The 21,550-nt window shown below is 42.5% G+C and overlaps 1 protein-coding gene across 1 annotated transcript in view; it reads left to right on the forward strand.

Moving 5' to 3' along the window:
* Positions 1-6,633: 6,633 nt before the first annotated feature.
* ISM1 (isthmin 1) overlaps positions 6,634-21,550 on the forward strand; it is a 97,382-nt gene continuing 82,465 nt past the window's right edge. Inside the window, exons 1-2 of the mRNA XM_075527973.1 lie at positions 6,634-6,712; positions 6,810-7,171. Of these exons, the coding sequence (XP_075384088.1) occupies positions 6,634-6,712; positions 6,810-7,171 (441 nt within the window). The remainder of the gene's footprint in view (positions 6,713-6,809; positions 7,172-21,550) is intronic.

A 21,550-nucleotide genomic window follows, 5' to 3' on the forward strand; every position in this document is an offset into this window, starting at 1 on the left:
CAAACGATAAAATATCTAGGATTAAACCTGACCAAATAATCAAAAGACCCGTACCGTACAAAGAAAACTACAAAACATTATTACAATAAACTAAAAGAGATCTACATAAATGGAAGAATATCTCATGTTCATGAGTAGGAACACTTAAAAGTGTGAACATTTCAATACTACCTAATGGCAATCTACAAATGCAGTGCAATTCCTATCCAAATCCCAAAGTCATCTTTGAAGAAACGGAAACATTAATGACCAACTTCCTATGGAGAGGGAAGAGATCTAGGTTAACCAAAGAACTTCTCAAAAAGAACAAGGTAGGAGATCTCACGCTACCTGACCTCAAAACCTATTACACAGCTACAGCAGTCAAAGTAGCCTGGTACTGGTATAATGATAAATATGTAGGTCAATGGAACAGACTAGAAAACCCAGAACTAAAAGGATCCAGACAACCTATTTTCAACAAAGGACCAAAATATATTAATTGGGAAAAGGACACTCTCTTCAATGAATGGTGCTGGGAAAATTGGTTCTCCATCTGCAAAGGAATGAAACTGGGCCCATACCTCACCTCACACACAAAGACAGACTCAAGAGAGATTAGAGACTTAAATGTAGAGCTATCCAGGTCATCAAGAAAGAAATGGAACAAATCTAAGGGCATTACCAAATATAAAATAAGGGACAGGGACAAACAGGGATTACTAAATATAAAATAAGGAAACACCCACAGTGGAAGACAAAACAGATGATTGAGACCTATTTAAAAAATTCAGACCTTATTCACATCAAAAGATTTCATCATGAGAGACCCCACTGATTGTGAAAGAGACATTAACAATGACATAAAAGACCAGGGAATAGTTACCAAAATCTATAAATTTCTGCAACACTTCAATAAGATAAAGACAAACAATCCAATTAAAGGTGGACAAAGAACATGAGGAGACAATTCACAAAAGACGACACTCAAATGGCTAACAAACATGTGAGGAAATGCTCCAGATCATTAAACATCCTGGAAATGCAAATCAAACAACAATGAGACAGCATCTTATTCCGATGATGATAACCCAAAGAGAGAGAAGAACAAATTCGAGAGAGTGGCTTCTAAATATGTGACACCATTGTGGAAAGCAATCTGGACATGCCGAAAACAACTGGGGATAGAAATACCCCTAGGACGCAGCAATACTTCATACAACCCCAAAGAAATTAGAGGCTGAGCACAAGCAGACATATACTCACCCCAAACCGGCAGATACTCACCCCAAACCGGCAGATACTCACCCCAAACCAGCAGATACTCACCCCAAACCAGCAGATACTCACCCATGTTCATTGCAGCACAGTTCACAAAAGCAAGTCTCTGGAAACAGTCTAAATGCCCATCAGCAGAATGGATTAAAAAAAACTTGGGTACATACACCCATCCCTAAAAAACAACAAGGAAATCTTGAAGCACTTCATCATATAGAGAGAGCTGAAACCCTCGTGCTGAGTGAAGTTAGTCGATCACAAAAGGACAAATAGTGTATGAGTCCACTGCTATCAGATCAACACCAAGCTGAAGGCAGGCCACGGCTCCCATGGCATGTATCTATCCTCTAATCGATCCTCTAAGAATGAGGTCGAGCACCTGCCTAGTATTCATGAAGCATTTATCACCCTCTCTATATGTATGTTTTAAAAACCACTTCGAAGAGGAGATCTCACCTCAGCGGGAGTCAGCTTTTCAAGACATGGGGAGAGAGAGAGATTACTTAGTTGCTGCCATATAAACTGTGGTCAGGTCAAATCCACAGACACTCCCACCAGAGTGTTAAGACACCTTACTGGACGTTCAAGTCAAAATGTGTATATGTGTGTTTGTGTGTGTGTGGGGGGGCATATATGTCACAGAGAAGGGAATTACATCTCTGTTGCTAGGAAAATGGGGAGGAACAACTGCCTATCAAGAAAAAAAAAACATGCTCAATAATACTTCTGCGGAACCCAAAGGGAGACTGTGGACACTTCTGACCTAGTTTCTATGTTGCTCTTGGTAACCTCGGCCATGTGCTCTAGACTACTGGGACTGGAGCTCTGTCCTTTCTAGGTGCAGCACACCCTTCATCTGCCACAGCAGAAGGACTCAATGTGGAAAGTCCACTAAGCGAACTGGGCTTTACCTCACACTCACCTAGAGCCATTGGACTCAAGGCTGAAAGCCCCAGAGTGAGAAGTCGATGACTGCTAGTCCAAGCACATAGGACTGTCAGACTTTGGTCAAATCTCTTGCCTAGAGGGTGCCCGATGAATGGTGTTCCATAACTTGCATACAATTACAATTTTAATGCTCTCCTTGCTTCCTTATGACATTTATTAATATGGTAGGCATGGTTTTGCTATTGTGAATATTATTGGAAGATTTGTCCTGTCACCAGCCCATTTTCTGTGTAGTGTCCAGTTACTGAAGAGTTTAATCTGTACAGTGAACAATTCATGTATTATATTCATAGATAAACTATGGATAATTATCTTAACAGTGTTTTAAATTCCATACAGTTGGCTAAATAAATAACGCTATTAATTCATAATGGTCATACATTATAGTGCTAACCACGGGGCCAGCAGTTTGAAACCACCAGGTAGTTCTGAAGGAGAAAATGAGGCTTTCCACTCCTGTGAAGTTTTTCAGACTCAGAGAGGCATAGAGGCTGTTCTATAGTTCTATCTTGAGTCAGTGTCGCCTTGATGGCATTGGAAGTGGTGCCCCAGGAATGTTCTCTAACATAAAAGGACAATGTCTCTAAGGTAAAACCATATATATAAGAATTAATTGATCCACAGAGTCAACAGTTCAAAACCACTAGCAGCTCTGTGGGAGAGATTGGCTTTCTATTCCAGAGTTACTGTCGCAGAAACCCACAGAGGGTTGCTATGGGTTAGCATTGACCCCAATCAGTGAGTCAGAGTTGAGGTATGGCAAGGCAAGTTGGGGGGTGGGGAGGTGAATTAATAATGCTGAATACCAGAATAAAGGAATTGTTCTAAAAGCAATTGTGGTGATGAATGTAAAACTCATCTTGATGTGATTCAACTATTAAGTTATATGATATGTGGATTATAGGTCAATAGAACTCTTGGGAGGTTTTTTTTATGATCTATGTACTTCGTGTGTAGTCCCTATCCATCTTTCCATGTAGGTTTGTGTGTTGCTGTAATGCTGAACATGTTTCAGTGCAACTTCCAGGCTAAGAAGACAGGCCTAGAAATGTTAAATAGAACAAATGGTAATGGATAGCATTTTGATCCATTTGCACAGGGACATCAGTCTAGGACATCATGAAGAAACGCGGCTAACTTATGGCAACTAGCAACAACCAATTTTAAAAGCTATGCTTATTACATCTACCAACCATTATGCAAAACATTGTACTCAACTATGGAAATATGATAATTAGGCAAGCAGCCCTGTCCAGAAGTCAGAATAAGTAACACTAGCTGCTGTAGCAAACATCCTAAAATCACAGAGATTTTGGTCAATAAAATTTTATTTCTCACTTGTGTGAATAATAAATGCAGTTATTCCTGGTCTGATAGCTCTTTTTTTGAGCAGCAACTTGGAGGTTTGAATTCCTTCCACCTCTGGGTTATCTGTTAGGAGTCTATGTAGATGATCACTCAGAAGGGGCTATGTCTAGACTAGGAAGTGACAGAATGTTTCACGACCCTATCTAAACACCAGTGCTGCCGGAAAATGCCCCCTAGCTGTGAACCCAAGAATGAGAATTTACTGGAAGCCTCTAGAATGCTCTACCACAAAGGTCATTTAGGTCAGGAGGGAACATGGACGTGTAGACATAGTCCACTATGTCTTAGTGGTATCTATCAATAAATCAATCAATAAAAAGATATAAATAAGGTACGATGAGAATTTTAAAAAAAGAAAGTAGACTTTTAAAAACTTTTACCAGTCATTGGTGCTGATCTCATAAATATACTTGGATGTAAATTCATTTTGGTTATTAAATTTGTAATCCTTTTTCCACAAAAAATTCAAGTCAATTTTCTCTAATTTCTCAAAAGCTGGTTGGGTAGGGTATGAAGGTTTATCAAAGTAATTATGTGTGCTTAACCAATCACTGTGGAGTCAATTCCAACTCATGGTGACCCTTGGTGTGTCAGATGAGAACCGTACTCCATCGAGTTTCAGCGGCTAATTTTTTGGAAGTAGATCACCAGATCTTTCTTCTAAGGCATCTCTGGGGGGACTCCAACCACCAACTTTCTGGTTAAAAAAATGTTTGTTAAGCATCATTAACCAGTTACACCCCCCAGGATATATACGCTTACAGAAAAATAAGCTCACCTAACAATCCCTACTCTTGTATCTTCTTAACACTTTATAAAGGCATTTGCAATATTTTACAGATACATTGATCCTTGGCTTTCTATTTTAAACTTGATAAGAACTCATTCTGATTGCCAGAATTTTCAAAGGTTTTTTTAAAATTAATTTCCCTTACAACCAAATCTCATTTAAGATGAGAGGAGAGGCTGTTGGGGCTAACATGTAGTGACTGTGAGCTATGTAAACGCAAGACATAGCAGCAGCCCCTGGATTCCAATTTAGACCAACCTGCCCCAGGCAATAAAGAAGACATTTTTTTCTTTGTGAGGCCACAGGATCATCTGAGGTCACTGATACAGGGAAACTTTCCTTAAACTATCTCTGTCTAAAGAATTTTACTATGCCATCTTACTTTATATACAATTGAGACCCCTGTACTGGAACCCTGCCCTCTCTCTTTTAAAAGTGATCCTAATTAGAAAATTTACAGGATGATCCTTGTGGGATTTTGAGAGCTACTGGGATCTTCTTTGATCTCTGTCTGAACCAAGGAAGGTCTATTGGTTTAGATTGTCCCCCAGAGCTTCAGTTGACAATTGTTGGCATTTTTGAGGCTGGAGATTGCAAAAGCATGCTCTACAGGACCCAGGACCAGAGCATTCTTCCAACACAGCACCCCTCATTTATTAAAAGATGCTACGGCTGGTTAGAATTTTAAAGATGTTCAAGGCACCTTTGAAGGTACGGTTAGTACTTCGGTTAGTACTTCCCCCACATCGCTCCTAAATAAACCAGCCAGCATTCCTCACCTTAATCACCGCTATTTAAAATCTGCAAAAATGCCGAGATGACCCGAGGTTCTTTCAAAATAGCGAAAGTGTTTCCTGTCTTAATTTGGGTAAAGTTTGGCTTACGAGTCTTAGGAAAGATGGGAACTGAGGAAGGCAGTTGATTTAAGAATCTTACGTCAGTTTCTGGAACAGGGAAGTGGATGGCAGAAAGGGGGGAGGAACTGGGAGAAAGTTTTTTTTTCTTTCTTCCTTTCTCCCCCTACCCCGCCATCCAACAACCACGAAAGAATCATGAGGTCCCAGTCCCCTACCCCAGGACCGAGGTCCAGGAAGGACTTGGCCATTTGCAGTCAGGGCTCTCCCCGAGATGCCCCAAGGAGAGCTGGGCGCAAGTGGAGGGAAAGCCGGGGCTGGCGCAGGGGAGGTGGGAGGGAAGAAACAGGAGTTGGGAGGTGGAGGGAGAGAGGTATAAAAGGCTCTTGCCCTACCCTACACCGCCACTCCGAACCACTTTCAGAAAAGCTGGAGCTAGAATCGCATCTGGAGTGAGCGAAGTGCACGCTGTCAGCTGAAGTGGGCGCTTTGAGCCCACCGCCGGACCTAGCTCGCCCTGGCATCCCAGGCAAGGATCCACACAGCTTGAAACCGCTCCCACCCACCCCCCAGCCCGTCCACCCCGCAGCTGCCTCCAGCGAGGCATGAGCCGCACGCGGGAGCCCGAGGCGGCAGGGCGGTCATGAGGCGGTGGTCCCGGAGCTGTGGCCCAAGATCTCCTCCAGGTGCGGCACCCCCAGGATGAGCCGCTGCCCTCGAGCCTGCCCGCCCTGAGACTGCCCACCAGTGCCCACCTACGGCCTGCCCGCGCGCCCCAGCTTGCCCGCCCGACACCTGCGCGCTGGACCGAACCGCCTCGTCCGACTCTGCTTTTTCCAAGCCCCAGCCGTCCTTGCTGGTGCGCCAGCAGCAGCGGAGCCGGGCCATCGGCGACCCAGCGCCCGGGAGCAAGGGTCCCGACGCCCCAGGAAGGACGCTTTGTCCCGCGCGCCCCTTCCTCCAAAAGAGCGGCTCCGGGAGCCCACGTTCGGTTCCCGGGCACCAGCACTCCAGCTGCACGGTCCCAATAAAGGCTTCCCAGTTCGCTCAGGCATCCTCACCCCGCCACAGATCCGCGCCTCGGGGCGACCCCGGGCCGCGGGCGAGGAGAGGCCGGACTCCGGAGGGGAGCCTGGGGCGCCTCGGAACAGTGACAGCCCTCGTGTGCCGGGGTCCTCCCGTCTGGCACCCGCCTGCCCCGGGCCCGAGCCCCGGCGGAGTCCGAGGTGGAGGCGAGGGGGCTCGCCGGGTGAGTGAGTGGCTCCGGGCGACGAGGGCGGGGGAGCCAAGTGTGGAGGTAACTCCGGGTCGCAGCTGAAGCCCTCCTCCTCCTCCTGCGCCACCTCCTCCTCCCCGCGCTCCTCTGGCGACCGTTCCCGCTCCAGCTGCGGCGCCGCGGCCACATCTGGGGCGCCCATGTGCGCTCGGGGCCACGGCTGCGCCCGCCCCGCCGCCGCCCCCGCTGGCCCCTGCCCGCCGGGCGGCCCCCAGTCCGGTACGGGCCCCAGGCAGCCCCGGGTCGCGGTCCCCGCCGCCGCCCGGCAGCGCCGAGGATTGCTGCTCCGCAGCCGTCTTGGACGCCCCGGGCCCAGCGGTGGCTCCGCCGTGGTGCAGCGGTAGCGGCGGCGGCGGCGGCTCCCGCTCCCCCGGGCCAGCGCGCCCCGCCGTGCGCAGCGCCAGCCCGGCGGGCCGGGGGAGCGGGGCCCCAGTGGGGGCCGAGGCGGGAGCCGAGCCGCCTGGTTCCCGGGCTGCGACTCCTCCTCCCCCGGCGCCGCGGCCCGCCGCACCGGGTCCTAAAGCCGTGCGTCTCAGGAGGATGATGCGCCTAGCGGCCGAGCTGCTGCTGCTCCTGGGATTGCTGCTGCTCACGCTGCACATCACCGTGCTGCGCGGCTCCGGGGCTGCGGACCCGCCCGACGCAGCCGCGGGCAACGCCAGCCGGGCCCAGCTGCAGGTGAGTGCTCCGCCGGCGGGGGGCGGGGGCAGTCGCGGAGACCAGAGTAGGGGCTGCGAAGACGCAGCCGAGCCGCCGCGAAGAGGCGGGCCCCCAGCTCCAGCAAAGGCGTCCGGTCTGGCAGCACGTTTTGCTCCAAGGAGGCAGAAGCAGAGGCAGAGCCCAGGGCATGTGCGTGAAGGCTCTGGGGCTAAGATTCTGATGGATGTACCCCCTCTGTCAGGTCAGGTCGTTGGGAGAGCGGGACTTGGGATGAGTGGAGGAGGTGGGGACCCTCGGAGGTGCGTGGAGGAGTCCTGGTGGTTATGGTCGGGGGCTGCAAGGTTCCCATAGCCAAGCCCCAGCCGCTCAGGGGAGAAGGACGGGGCTTTCAACTCCTGTAAAGAGTTACAGTCTCAAAAGGACCTTGTCCTACAGGGTTGCTATTAGACCGCATCCATTCTGCAGTAAGTGAATTTAAACTTTCAGAAAAGGTTTCTTCCCAGCGTCTGCCCCTTTAAGGGTAGCTTTCGGAATAGAATTCTTTGGACCTGTTCTGAGTTTTGAAACTGGAGAGGAAGCTGGACTAGAGAGGGAAAGGGGGGTGTCCTCGTGTGCACACTGAGTTCTGGTTTCGCAATAAAGGGTTGCCCAGGTGGGGTTGGCTTGGGCCTCATGCGCACGGATGGTCCCAGAAAGAAGCTCTTACTCACAGAGCTTCCTCCTCAAATCAGCCCCTCGAAAGCTAAATCTCTGCCTTAATGTAGAAATAAATAGCATTCATTGCTTTCAGAAGCTTCAAAATCATTGTCACTTTAAAACCTGACAATTCAGGTAAACAATTCTATAGTATTTACTGGAGCCCCAGTGGCTTAGTGGACTACTCACAGTGGCTAACCACAAAATCATTTGTTCTAATCTAGGGGTTCTCAGCCTTCCTAGTGTCGCGACCCTTTAATACAGTTCTTCATGTTGTGGTGCCTCCCCCCCCAACTATAAAATTATTTTAGTTGCTACTTCATAACTGTAATTTTGCTACTGTTATGAATCGGGCGACCCTTGTGAAAGGCTTGTTCGCCGCCCTACCCCCCCCCAAGGGGTCGCGACCCACAGGTTGAGAACCGCTGTGCTAATGCATCAATTGCTCTCCTGGGAAAAGATGAGGCTGTCTACACAAGAAAGATTTAAAACCTATGAGTCTGAATTGGCTGATGACAATGAGTTTTGTTTGGATATGTGCTACTTTGCAGATTGTAACTCATTTAATTTAAGCATAATTATGAAATCTGTAAGCATTCATATCCTTGCTTCACAGGTGTGAATCTGAGGTACAGAAAAGGTTAATTAACTTACCCACTGAGTTCGCACATTGTTGACTCTTAATTGTTTACATTAAAATGTTATTCTCCCTCAGTGTTATTTGATAAAGGAAGGTGATCCTTAGAAGGCCAGAAAACCTAAAGTTCTTTTGTGCTCGAGACACTTCTGGTAATGTCCAAACTTTGTTGGACTCTCTCTTGTTCTGCGGTGAGCCAGCAGGTCCAGTGGCAGCCTAACGGAATTCCACTGGGGAACTCGAAGGTGCCTCTTGCGTATAGACTATGATAGACCCATGAGACTAGCACTGTAGAACTCATGCTTAATATCTTTAAGATTTCTGGAAGTCATATTTTATGCATGATGATTTCTTTCTTCACAGACTCATAAAAATGAGGTCGTGTGGAAAAGTAAATTTGGCAGGTTTCTTTATGGGCTGTTTGCTATCATTAGAACTACCTGGGAGTGGCCTATTTCTGCCTGAAGAGCAAGGTAATGAGAGAACCAGCTGTGGGTAGTAGCAACCGTAAAGGGGAAGTGGATTGAATTCTCTAAGGAAGTTTTGGTTGAAAGATTACCCCCAAGGGATCAGAAGAGATAGGGAAAGTTGAAAGAGTAGTCCTCATTGGAATATCTTGATTCCCCATGTAGCTGCTAGTGCATTAGCTTCTGCTTATCATGTAATAGAGTTCCGTTTTACTGTCCGCTAAACACATAGACTTACCCAAGCAGAATGATGAGTTTAACAGTTCATAATTTTACTCTCCTTTAAAATTTGTTATTTTAAAAGTTTTATATTCTTCCTGACTGAAGTTATTTCCTTAGCCTTCCCTCTCTCCAAAGACATGCCAATTCAAATAGTGAAAATGTGTCCTGCCAAGGTAGAGGCCTGGGAAAGGCATTTATTATCCAGTTATTTGTCGTCCCAGACAGTGAATTCTCTAAAAGAGCAGGTGTATTTGAAGAAAAACTGTGGATATTGTATTCTTTCCATTTACTGGGTATTTTTAACTCAAGTCTTAAACTTCACTTAAATGTGTTGGCCCTGTGAGTCATTATATGTCCTAAGTTGCTAACATCCTTTTTAACAACCAGAAAAGATAATCAGGTCATATATATATTCACTAAAACACTCTAAAGTATGAGATCAGATTTGTCAGGAATATGCAACGGTTGGTCTATTTACCCAAATTATAGTCTATTTAAGATTATTTCAAGAGGCATTTTATTTATGATTTAGTGGTTTGGACAGATCAGAGACACCCCATAAAATAGTAGACATAATAACAATTATAATAGCTAAGATTTGTCAAGTGCCTTTTATGTGTCAGGCACTGTTACTAGCACTTTATAAAGATTAACTTTCTTAATTTTTGCAAAAGTCCCAATAATTAAGCACTGCCATTGCCCATGTTTCAAATGAGAAAGCTGATATTAGATAACTTGCCTAAGGTTGCACACTCTGAAAACAAACACAACAGATCAGAAGAAAAAAAACCACAATTCACTGTCGTTGAGGCAATGCTGACTCATAGGGACCTTGTAGGACAAAGTAGTGTTACTGTGTGGGTCTTGGAGACTGGGATTCTTTACAGGAGTAGAAAGCGCTATCTTTCTCCTACAGATCAGCTAGAGGTTTTTGAACTGCTGACCTTGTAGGTAGCAGCCCAACTTGTAATCACTGTTCACCAGGCCTCCCAAGCACACTAGAAGCTGCATATTTTGCTGTTGTTATTTTATAGTGTACGAATCCTTAAAGCATTAAAGTATCCCAAGTCCTTAGTGATGCCACAGGAGAAAGTGTCATGATTACCTTACTGTGTCAAATATGAGCAAATGCATAAAGACACACGCATGCCTAGATACATTATAATGTGTGCATATACATAGTGGACAGGACACTTTTGGGTGGTTTCAGTATATTAGGGGCTATATTATAGACTCTGTAAATGACTGGCCTTGTGCTATAGATATGCTATTCTGAAGTGGCAGTAATATGATTTAAACACATTATCTCTACTGGTGATTTGGCCCATCAAACAAATGATAGCAGTCATTGTATAAGTTTTAGTGCTTTAAATAAGAGATTTTACAGATGATTACGAAGAGCTGCAAAAATGCTCTGAAACATCAACTTACTTAATTTTTTGAATGAAATTTAATTTCTTCATTGAAATAAGTGTGTCTCATACTGATCAACCTCAATTCATTCTTTCCAATACTTAACTCACTACGATAGAGTTAATTAAATATTTATAATATAGACAGCCTCGTAGTTTTCCTACTGGGCAGTCGATGTGTTCAAATTGCTGACCTTGTAGTTAGTTGTTCAATGTACAGCCCATTACACCACCAGGGCACTTAGTAAGAGTGAGAAAACAATTATATACAATAAAAGTAGTCTGGAAGAGAAACCATCCCAAAATACAGAAAATAAGTAGAAATGGAAATGGAAATGCAGAAGCTTTGATTAGGAAAGTTGTGGTTGCTGGGTGCTGTCTCATAGCAACCCTACATATAAGCTAAAGAAACACTGCCCAATCCCAGCCATCCACCCAATCATATTTGAGCAGCCACTGGGTTAATCTATCTTTTGTTGTGGGTCTCATTAAGGCAGTAGGATTTAAACGCGTATTTTTAAATAGCAATTTGAGTAAAATACATTTAAAATGAACTACAGTTTACAATAAAATTGTCTCTCCTCTGCCATCGTGATAAGCATTTCCCTCTTTTAACCGTCTATCGGCCTTCAATACAGCAGTGTAGCCCCCAGTACTTACTGCTTCGCATTCTAGGTGTCATGATAGCAGTAGAAACCAAGGCAGGATTTGTTTGTACTTAATACAAGTGAGATTCCTTACAATGACCCTCGGAGATAGATACCGTGTGTACTTGGGAGTAAGTCAACCCGAATATCAGCCACGCCACCTAATTTTACCCCTAAAACAGCATCAAAAATGTGCTGAAAAACTCAGCCGATCCACAAGTATATATGGTAATATCTACACACCCATAATCAGAGATGAGGCAACTGAGAGATTAAACAATTTGCCCTAAATTACGCAGCTATGCCAGGTTTACTCTGGGGTGACAGTTATTTTTTCAGTCCATCCACAGCAAGTCCTCCAGTTTAACTCAAGTCCACAGCCCCTTGTGTTTCCTGCCTCATGATGCGCTTGCTCGGGTTTTGAGCACTTCTACCCGTCCATGCTATAGGCCACTATGGAGTCAGAATCGACTGGTTGGCAGTGAGCTTTTAAAAAAAAATTGTTTTTATCACTGGAACTCTGTTTAAATTACAGGTAACTGTCCCAGTTTGCTGTCACTACCTAACAAACTACCCTAAAATTCCCGGGCTTAAAAACTAACCATTCCCTTTACTCAGCAGTTTGCTCTAGGTTCCTCTGTTAATCAAGCTCAAGATCATGAGCTACATGGTCTGCGATGACCTCCCTCGTGTGTGATGGTTGATGCTGGCAAAGCCCCTTGTTTACACAGTCCATCATTTCAAGAAGCCTAACCTGAGCTTCTTTACGTGATGGTCTCAAGGCCTTAAAAGTAACTGCAGCATTTAAAATGTTTCTTGAGGATTTTGGACAATGTCCCATCAACTACATTTTTTAAATTTTGCTAAGTCATACATGGTCACCTTAAATTCTAAGGGGATAAGAAATCAGTTCTTTTTCTTGCTGGAAATGCCAGCAGAGTCACTATGCAAAGGAACATGTGGACAGGGAAGGAGGAATTGTTGTGGCCAGCTTCGCAAACTATTTAAATATTGACCTTTTCTCATATATTTGTAAATGTCTTCACCAATCCAATGAGTTATAAGATTACTGTTATTAACTATATCATCGCAAACCCTATAGATCCCGATTTGTTTATTAGTACATGCAGTTAAGTGCTTGACTACTAGTCGAAAGGTTGGCAGTTTAAACCCACACAGAAAAGTCTTGGAAAGATAAGTCCTGGCAAGCTCTTTCCAAAGGTCACAGTTCTTCACTGCACACAGGGATCACCATGAGTTGGAACTGACTTGATGACAGCCAGTAACAACTTAAATGCTGACTCTGAAGAGCAATGAATTAACGTTCATACACTATTGTGAATCTGTTTTTTCTCCCTGTTATTTCATTAACTTTGATTTATATGTTTAGAATACTTGATATTAGTACATAGAATGTATCTTATGGTGGTCGTAATTGATGGCAATAGATTTGTTCTTTTTGGCTTGGTGTTTTACTTTCAGATTTATCACATTTATTTTCTTTCATGGTGAATTTGTGTTTAATGTTACAATTACCTCTCCTGCCTCCTTTTTTTGGTTTATTTGTTTGTTTTTCTTGTAGCATTTGCCCATGTGTCTTTTTTCTGCCTGTATTTTCAAATTTTGTCTTTTCTTGATTTAAACGTCTTTTGTAATAACCTCTAGCTACATTTACTTTAATGCAATACATCAGAATTTAAACTCTATGTGTTTATTATGATTCCTCATTGACCTGAATACATTCCTTGAATTTAATTTGAGGTCTTGGAATATTTGCATTTTAAAATTTTGTTCATCAGTGAGACATTTGATAAAGAAGCCTACTGATCAATATCTGTATCTAAATGCACTTATATTGAAAACAAATATATAATAAGTATTTCGTAGAATAGCTGCAAAGATAAAAAAAGAATGAGTTTATGTTACATATGCAGTCTTATTCTGTAATGGACGTTCCTGTTTCAGGCTGTCAATAGGACACCCTAGCTGTACCGCAAGTCAACCACCATTGATGATTCTTATGTCATTCCTTGCCTGTGCGTACTCCAGCCATCCTCTTTGCTCAGTGGAATTCTTTATTCAGTATAGGTTACTGCTTAGGTCATCTCTTGGTATATAAAGATTTATTGAGTGTTTAAATATTACTATGTTAATTTCCCCTAAAGTTTTGCATGTGTTCCTGTTATGATACCCTTACCATTTTAACGAACACATGTGAGCTTACGTTTTTCTACCAATTATGAGACACGGTCCGTATCTATAGCCTGAAATTTCCAAACAAGGAACTAACACACTCCTTCTTCTAACACACTCCTTCTAACACACTCCTTCTAACACACTCCTTCTTCTAACACACTCCTTCTTCTAACACACTCCTTCTTCTAACACAATCCTTCTAACACACTCCTTCTAACACACTCCTTCTAACACACTCCTTCTAACACACTCCTTCTAACACACTCCTTCTAACACACTCCTTCAACACACTCCTTCTAACACACTCCTTCTTCTAACACACTCCTTCTTCTAACACACTCCTTCTTCTAACACACTCCTTCTAACACACTCCTTCTTCTAACACACTCCTTCTTCTAACACACTCCTTCTTCTAACACACTCCTCCTTCTAACACACTCCTTCTTCTAACACACTCCTTCTAACACACTCCTTCTTCTAACACACTCCTTCTAACACACTCCTTCTTCTAACACACTCCTTCTAACACACTCCTTCTTCTAACACACTCCTTCTAACACACTCCTTCTTCTAACACACTCCTTCTAACACACTCCTTCTAACACACTCCTTCTTCTAACACACTCCTTCTTCTAACACACTCCTTCTTCTAACACACTCCTTCTTCTAACACACTCCTTCTTCTAACACACTCCTTCTTCTAACACACTCCTTCTAACACACTCCTTCTTCTAACACACTCCTTCTAACACACTCCTTCTTCTAACACACTCCTTCTTCTAACACACTCCTTCTAACACACTCCTTCTTCTAACACACTCCTTCTTCTAACACACTCCTTCTTCTAACACACTCCTTCTTCTAACACACTCCTTCTTCTAACACACTCCTTCTTCTAACACACTCCTTCTAACACACTCCTTCTAACACACTCCTTCTAACACACTCCTTCTTCTAACACACTCCTTCTTCTAACACACTCCTTCTAACACACTCCTTCTTCTAACACACTCCTAACGCACTCCTTCTAACACACTCCTTCTTCTAACACACTCCTTCGTCTAACACACTCCTTCTTCTAACACACTCCTTCTTCTAACACACTCCTTCTTCTAACACACTCCTTCTTCTAACACACTCCTTCTTCTAACACACTCCTTCTTCTAACACACTCCTTCTTCTAACACACTCCTTCTTCTAACACACTCCTTCTAACACACTCCTTCTTCTAACACACTCCTTCTAACACACTCCTTCTTCTAACACACTCCTTCTTCTAACACACTCCTTCTAACACACTCCTTCTTCTAACACACTCCTTCTAACACACTCCTTCTAACACACTCCTTCTTCTAACACACTCCTTCGTCTAACACACTCCTTCTTCTAACACACTCCTTCTTCTAACACACTCCTTCTAACACACTCCTTCTAACACACTCCTTCTTCTAACACACTCCTTCTTCTAACACACTCCTTCTAACACACTCCTTCTAACACACTCCTTCTTCTAACACACTCCTTCTTCTAACACACTCCTTCTTCTAACACACTCCTTCTTCTAACACACTCCTTCTTCTAACACACTCCTTCTAACACACTCCTTCTTCTAACACACTCCTTCTAACACACTCCTTCTTCTAACACACTCCTTCTTCTAACACACTCCTTCTAACACACTCCTTCTTCTAACACACTCCTAACACACTCCTTCTAACACACTCCTTCTTCTAACACACTCCTTCGTCTAACACACTCCTTCTTCTAACACACTCCTTCTAACACACTCCTTCTAACACACTCCTTCTTCTAACACACTCCTTCTTCTAACACACTCCTTCTAACACACTCCTTCTAACACACTCCTTCTTCTAACACACTCCTTCTTCTAACACACTCCTTCTTCTAACACACTCCTTCTTCTAACACACTCCTTCTTCTTTTGTGCTCTGCAATATGGCCTATTGTGAATATTTTCCTAAGTGCTTTGAAGAAAAGTATTTATTTTGCCTCTTCAGGGCGGGGTGTGCTATGAGGTCTGTGAGGGCCAGTTAATTAAAAAGGTGACTTAGATCATATACATCTTTATTGGTTTTCTTTCTAGTAGTTTTGCCCCTCATAAAAAGTATTGTGTTTTAAAAAAAACCCATGGCTATTGTTGATCTGTCTGTTTTTCTCTTCAATTCTGTTAGAGTTGGTTTTATAAATTTTGCTGCTCTGGCATTTGAGGAAGGTGGGGCCGTGGTTACGTGCTTAGCAGCTAACCAAATGATCAGTGGTTCTACTCTGCCAGTTGCCCCATGGGAGAAAAATGTGGCAGATGGCTTCTGTAAAAATTTACAGCCTTGGAGCCCCTGTGGGGACTGCCTACTGCTGTGTCCTATCAGCTCTATGGGAGTAGGATTCAATTTAACTGCAGGGCCGTTTTCCTTAGCGTTAGGTGCACAAATACTGCTCATTCTTTTGTCTTCTAAGTGAAGTGATTTTTCCATCATTATATCATGTCCTTCTTTGCTTTGATAAAGACATCTTGGTGGCACTGTTGGGTAAGCTTTGTACTGCAGACCTCCACATCATAGTTCAAACCCACCAGCCACTCCCTGGCAGAAAGATGAGGTGGTCTGAGCCTGTAAAGATTTTTCAAAGCCTCAAAACCCCTAAAAAGAGTCACTATGAGTTAGCATTGATTCAGTGGTTTGTGAGTTTGGTTTTGGTCTCATAACGGATTTTGACTTGAAATTTTTATTTTATTTTATTTTCAATGAAGAAGCATTCCAATTTTTTTTCATAAACTTAATCGAAACGGCAACGGCAGAATTAGAGAGCCATGCATCAATCACCCAACAGGAGGGAAATGAAACGTTCCAGACGCCTCTTGGGAAAAGTTCCCAAGAAACACGCACCAGGCCAGACATCTGTCGCTCCAATGTGGATCCACAGCAGGCTGTGCTCCTTCCTCCATTTTCTCCATCTGTTCTTCCTTGTATTTCCTTTCCCTTTCCAACCCGTCAAGATAGGCTTTGCATTCAAGAATCTTTTTCTGATCTTTGTCCAACTCTAGCCTGGGCATGACCACTGTGTCCAGGTGAATGCCCACGTGCACCCCTGTGCTACTGACTTTTCTCTCCGCTGAGCCCGCTCGCTGTAGATGATGCACTTCTTTCTGTCCACCTGGGCTACCTTGCCGATCGACTGGCCTTTGTATGGCACTCATTGCCCTTGCATATGGGCATGGAGCGGACGTGACACTTCTGCCGCCACTCCTTGGAGAGTGAGGATGGTACTATTTTCCTGCGCACGTTCGAGAGAGTGTTGAAGTGGTGTTTCCGGTTTTTGCTGCAGTCTGAGGTCACAAAGGGCTTGAACTTCATGTGCCAGGCGGATTCAGACACTCCATGGGCGGGCCCCTAAAGTTTTATTTTGTGAGATATCAGTATTGCTCTTCTTGCCTCGTTTTGGTTACTGTGATTGTATATATTTATTTATGGCCTTTGATTTTTTAACCTTTTGTGTCTAAGGTGTGTCTCTTGTAGATAATCAATTGATGGAGTTATGTTTTTTAATCCATTTTGTTACTCTCTGTCTCTTAGCTATGTTTAATCCCTTTATAGTCAATGTGATTGTTGATAAGTAGCAATGTACTGCTGCAAACGTTGTGGTATATTTTTTGTATGTGTGGTGTTAATAACTTCTTTATTTTCTGTGTGGAGTTATTTTTCTAAATAGATTTATTTTCCTTTATTATTATTATTTTAAGTTTACCAAGTCTTTTTGATTTATTGTTCTTTGTATTGGCATTAGACTTATTAATTTTATTTGTGGCTATCCTGAAGTTTACATTTATCATCCTAAATTGATTGGGTTCCTTGAAAAGACAGGGGGTGTGTTGTTGGTTTTTTTTGTTGTTGTTTTTTGGTGGGGTAGGAGGAATTTATCTATTTATTTATTTATTTATTAGTTGTGATTTAATACATATATCAATTTAATCATGCCAATTAGAACTGTTTTATTGGCATATCATAAAATTTAATCATCCCATCATATTGAAAAGAGTTATGTAATCATCACCATAATCGACTTCAGAACATTTTCCTCTCTTTCTTGTTGTTAGCTCCCTCCATCCTCTATTGCGATGGCCTTGGTAATGATTAAGCTAATTACTCTATAGATTTACCCACCATGGATTTTATATACAGAAAAACATAAACAACACAAACAGGAAGCAGGTTGAAGAAAACAACCAAAGTAACCAGACAAATCATAGAATAACTTCAATCAAATAGAAAGCAGAAAAATATTAAAAACTGAAACTCGAAACTGTGTCATAAGGGTGATCACATGATAAGGTATTACATTTTAACCTAACTGTATCTGTCATAATTGACCTTACAATGTTCCCTGGCTGATAACAAGACTATTCACATTTCTCCACTATGGTCCGAGAGGATCATTGGAAGCTTCCTCCATGTGGAGAGCCTGCAAATGGATTTGGGCTTCAGCTGCCATCTTTATCCTTCTGCAAACCATTGAGGGAATGATTCCATTCCCTCCGTCAGATTTTGAATTTGTTATTTTAAATCCTTAGAGCAAACTGGCTGGTGTGTTTCTTCCGTGTGGACATAGTTGAGGCCACACTTACATGGCTGCATGTTTTATGACAAGCCTTTAAGACTCCAGACACTATTATTTCTGATAGCTAGGCACCATCTAGAGTCGTCACCACATTTTGCTATAGCGTCCATATCTTCAGTGATATCTTCATGAGGATGAGTATGGAGCAGGGACATGTCCTAAGAACTCATTTCTCTTTGATTGGGGCTAGAATTTTGTGAGCCCAAAATCCATTCATATATACCTATGGTTTCTGTAGAGCTCTAGCTCACTTTAGAGACATTATCATTTTATGACAGAGAATATTTAAAACCATCTCCCTTTGTCATAACACAATTCTATCGATAGTGTCATTAATTTAGCCAGTGATATAGAATATAAAACACTGTTGAGAAAAGGAACGTATGCAAGTATAGACTGACATTAGATCACAATACATGAGTTATTGGCTTGTGCAGTTTAAATTCTTAAGTAACAACACCAGATCCACGAACAGTGGGGAATAGTGATGGGGCAAACTTTCAATGATCCCCAGTTACAAAGGCAGAACCCATGTCTGCAAGATTAATACATGCCACAAGAAGGCATTAAATAGTGAATAAATGGTAGTCCCAGGCCACCATTCACTGGGCACCCGCAAAGCAAGAGATCGGAACCAAAGTCCAACCAGCACCATTCCATTCCTTTGAAAGACTAGTCTTTGGCTTCTTCTCGCCTGAGGGCTTTTCAACCCAAGTCATTTGGGCTGAAAATATGTCATTTCATTAAATCTGCTACAGGTGATTCTGAGGTAAAGCCCAGTTCGGTTAGTGGGCTTTTCAGAGCAAACCCTTCTTGTGTGGCATATTAAGGATGTTGTGCACCTCAAAAGACAGCGTCTAAAGTCACAGTAGGCTATAGCACATGGCCTGCATCACCAAAGGCTGAATAGAATCTAGGTCAAAGGTGTCCAATTAGGAACATGACACTGAGTGAATTCTCTCCTCTTGGGTTCTACAGAAGTGTCATGAACTTTTCTTCCCCCCAGTGAGAAGTTCCTCCCCTTGGTTTAACCAACAACAGAAGTGTGGTCATCTTCTCCAAGATACTCATAAACGCTCACCCTATCTTGACTTGGAGTTGTAGTCAGCTTTGCTCATCATTCTCATGGGAATATCTGTTGGTTTGGGATGACTTTAGCATAATGTTGTATGGCAGCACCTGAATGATCCTCTCCCTATTTCTGTGTCTTGAGAAACCGACCCCAGCAGAGGTGAGTCTCCTCTGTCAAAGAGGTTCTTCAGACATATGATTAAAAGGGGTAAGCTATAGTTACTAGGCACTTTACCTCATTGTTCGAGAGACTGGCTTAGATTACATGGCCTGAGAGCAAAGGTGTGCCTTTATCTTGATATCTATCTAATAGCAGTGGACTTGGTGTTTCTCCTTTATGATTGACTAGCTTCACTCCACATAATGGCTTCAGGTCCATGCATGTCATGATGTGTTTCATGGTCTCACCACTGTGTTTTAGGAATGCATTGCCTTCCGTTGTGTGTATTTACCATAGCTTCTATATCCATTCTTTGCTGGTGGGCATTGGGCTGTTCCCAGCTTCTTGCTTTTGTGAACTGTGCTGTCATGAACCTGAGAGAGCATACGTCTGTTCACATTCTGTGTCTTATTTCTCTGGGTCATTTGGTGTTTCTATTGGTTTAGTATGGCCAGATTTCTTTCCACAATGGTTGTACATATTTACAAAGTCATCAGCAGTATCTAAAGAGTTTCTAGCTTCAAGAATTCTCTCCAGGATTTACTTGCTGGTTGTTTGTTTAGTTGGGCTATCATTGTGGGTGTAAGGTGATACTCACCATGGTTTTGATTTACATTTCCCAGGTGGCTAGTGATTGTGAGCATTTCCTCATGTGGTTATTGTCAATTTGAGTGTCGTTCCTTGCAAATTATCTACTCTTGAATTTGCTCACCTTATAATCTGATTATTTGATTTTTTGTGTCTTATTGAGGTGCTGCAGAATTGTTGATTTTAGAAAATAGTTCCCTGTCTGTTGTGTCATTGCTAACGATTTTTCCCAATCTGTGGACTCTCGTTTTCCTCATTTGATATGCACGCATCTTTTATTTTTCATAGGTCACAGTCATCTATTTTATATTCCAATGAGTACGCTTCCTTTATTATATGTGCTAGTCTGTGTATGCCCTGCGATAGGGCTCTTCCTTTTGTCCTGTTTTTCTCATTGGTGATCCTTATGGCTCTGCAGTTTACATTTGGATCTCTAATCCATTTTGAGTTCATTTTTGTGCATGGGCCAAGGGATGGCTCCTGCTTCCCTTTCCGCAGGTAGAGGTACTGTGTTCCAGCACCACTTGTTAGCGAGAGCATTCTCTTTTTCATTTATTGTTTTTAATTTTTTCTTTTGTCAAAAATCAGGTGGATCCTTTTATTTCTGGGTTGTCTATCCTGTTCCATTGGTCTATGTATTTATTATTGTACCAGACCAGCTTTGGATGACTGTGACTGTGTAGTAGCTTTTGAAGTCAGGTAGTGTCCGGTCTCCTACTTTATTTTCATTTCTGAGTTCCCTGCTTATCTTAGGCCGTTTCTTCTCCATATGAAGTTGGTTATTAGTTTTTCCATTTGCAGATTGTTTTAGGTGGTATTGACATTTTTGCAATATGAAGACTGCTAATCCATGAATATGGGATACTATTCCAATTGGACAGGTCTCTTGTAGTTGTCTTTGTACATGTTTTTTGTTTCTTTGGTTACACTTGCTCTTAGGGATTTCATTTGTGTGACTATTGTAAATGATGTTTTTAAAATATCTTTTATAGAGCTCCCTTTCCTGGTGTATAAGGACACATTGATTTCTGTATAAGCCCAGATACAGGATACATCAAGAAGCAGTAGCTTCATCTTTTGATATTTTTATTTCATAAATGTTTCTGTGATTGCGTAGCAATACTTTTTGCCTTACTCTTGTATAATGTAACCATTTGGGGTCCACTTTAACTTGGGCTAGTGTAACTCCTTCATGCAATAAACTAAAAAGAGTTTAAAAAAAGAAAGAAAGAAACTCCTCAGGTAAGACTTGAAGATTATTTAATTTCCACTGGTCTTTTCCAGATTCAATTATCTCAATTTCTTTAACTTGTCTTTAATTTTGTTTTATAAACATTTCATTATCTCTGTGGATCTCTTGTTTTTTCTCTCATCTTTCAAGAACTTCTTTCTGATAGCTCATAATTCTGTCAAATTATGACAACTCAAGGTTGTCATAATTTATAAAACAAAATATATTGGGAAAACCTCTATCTTCAGTGACAACTAGGGGGCATCCCTAATAGAAATGAGATAAATTAGGGAATGCAATAGAACATCAATTTAAAGACCTTGTTGTTTACAATAAGTCAAAGATGGCATAAGGGAGTTTATTATTAAACAAAACATCGTATTTTGCATCTTACTTAAAACTTGCTTGTATTGCCCTTTCGTCGGAACTTTATAAGAA

The sequence above is a fragment of the Tenrec ecaudatus genome, chromosome 12 (genome assembly GCF_050624435.1).
Source record: "Tenrec ecaudatus isolate mTenEca1 chromosome 12, mTenEca1.hap1, whole genome shotgun sequence".
In the NCBI taxonomy this organism is placed as follows: domain Eukaryota; kingdom Metazoa; phylum Chordata; class Mammalia; order Afrosoricida; family Tenrecidae; genus Tenrec; species Tenrec ecaudatus.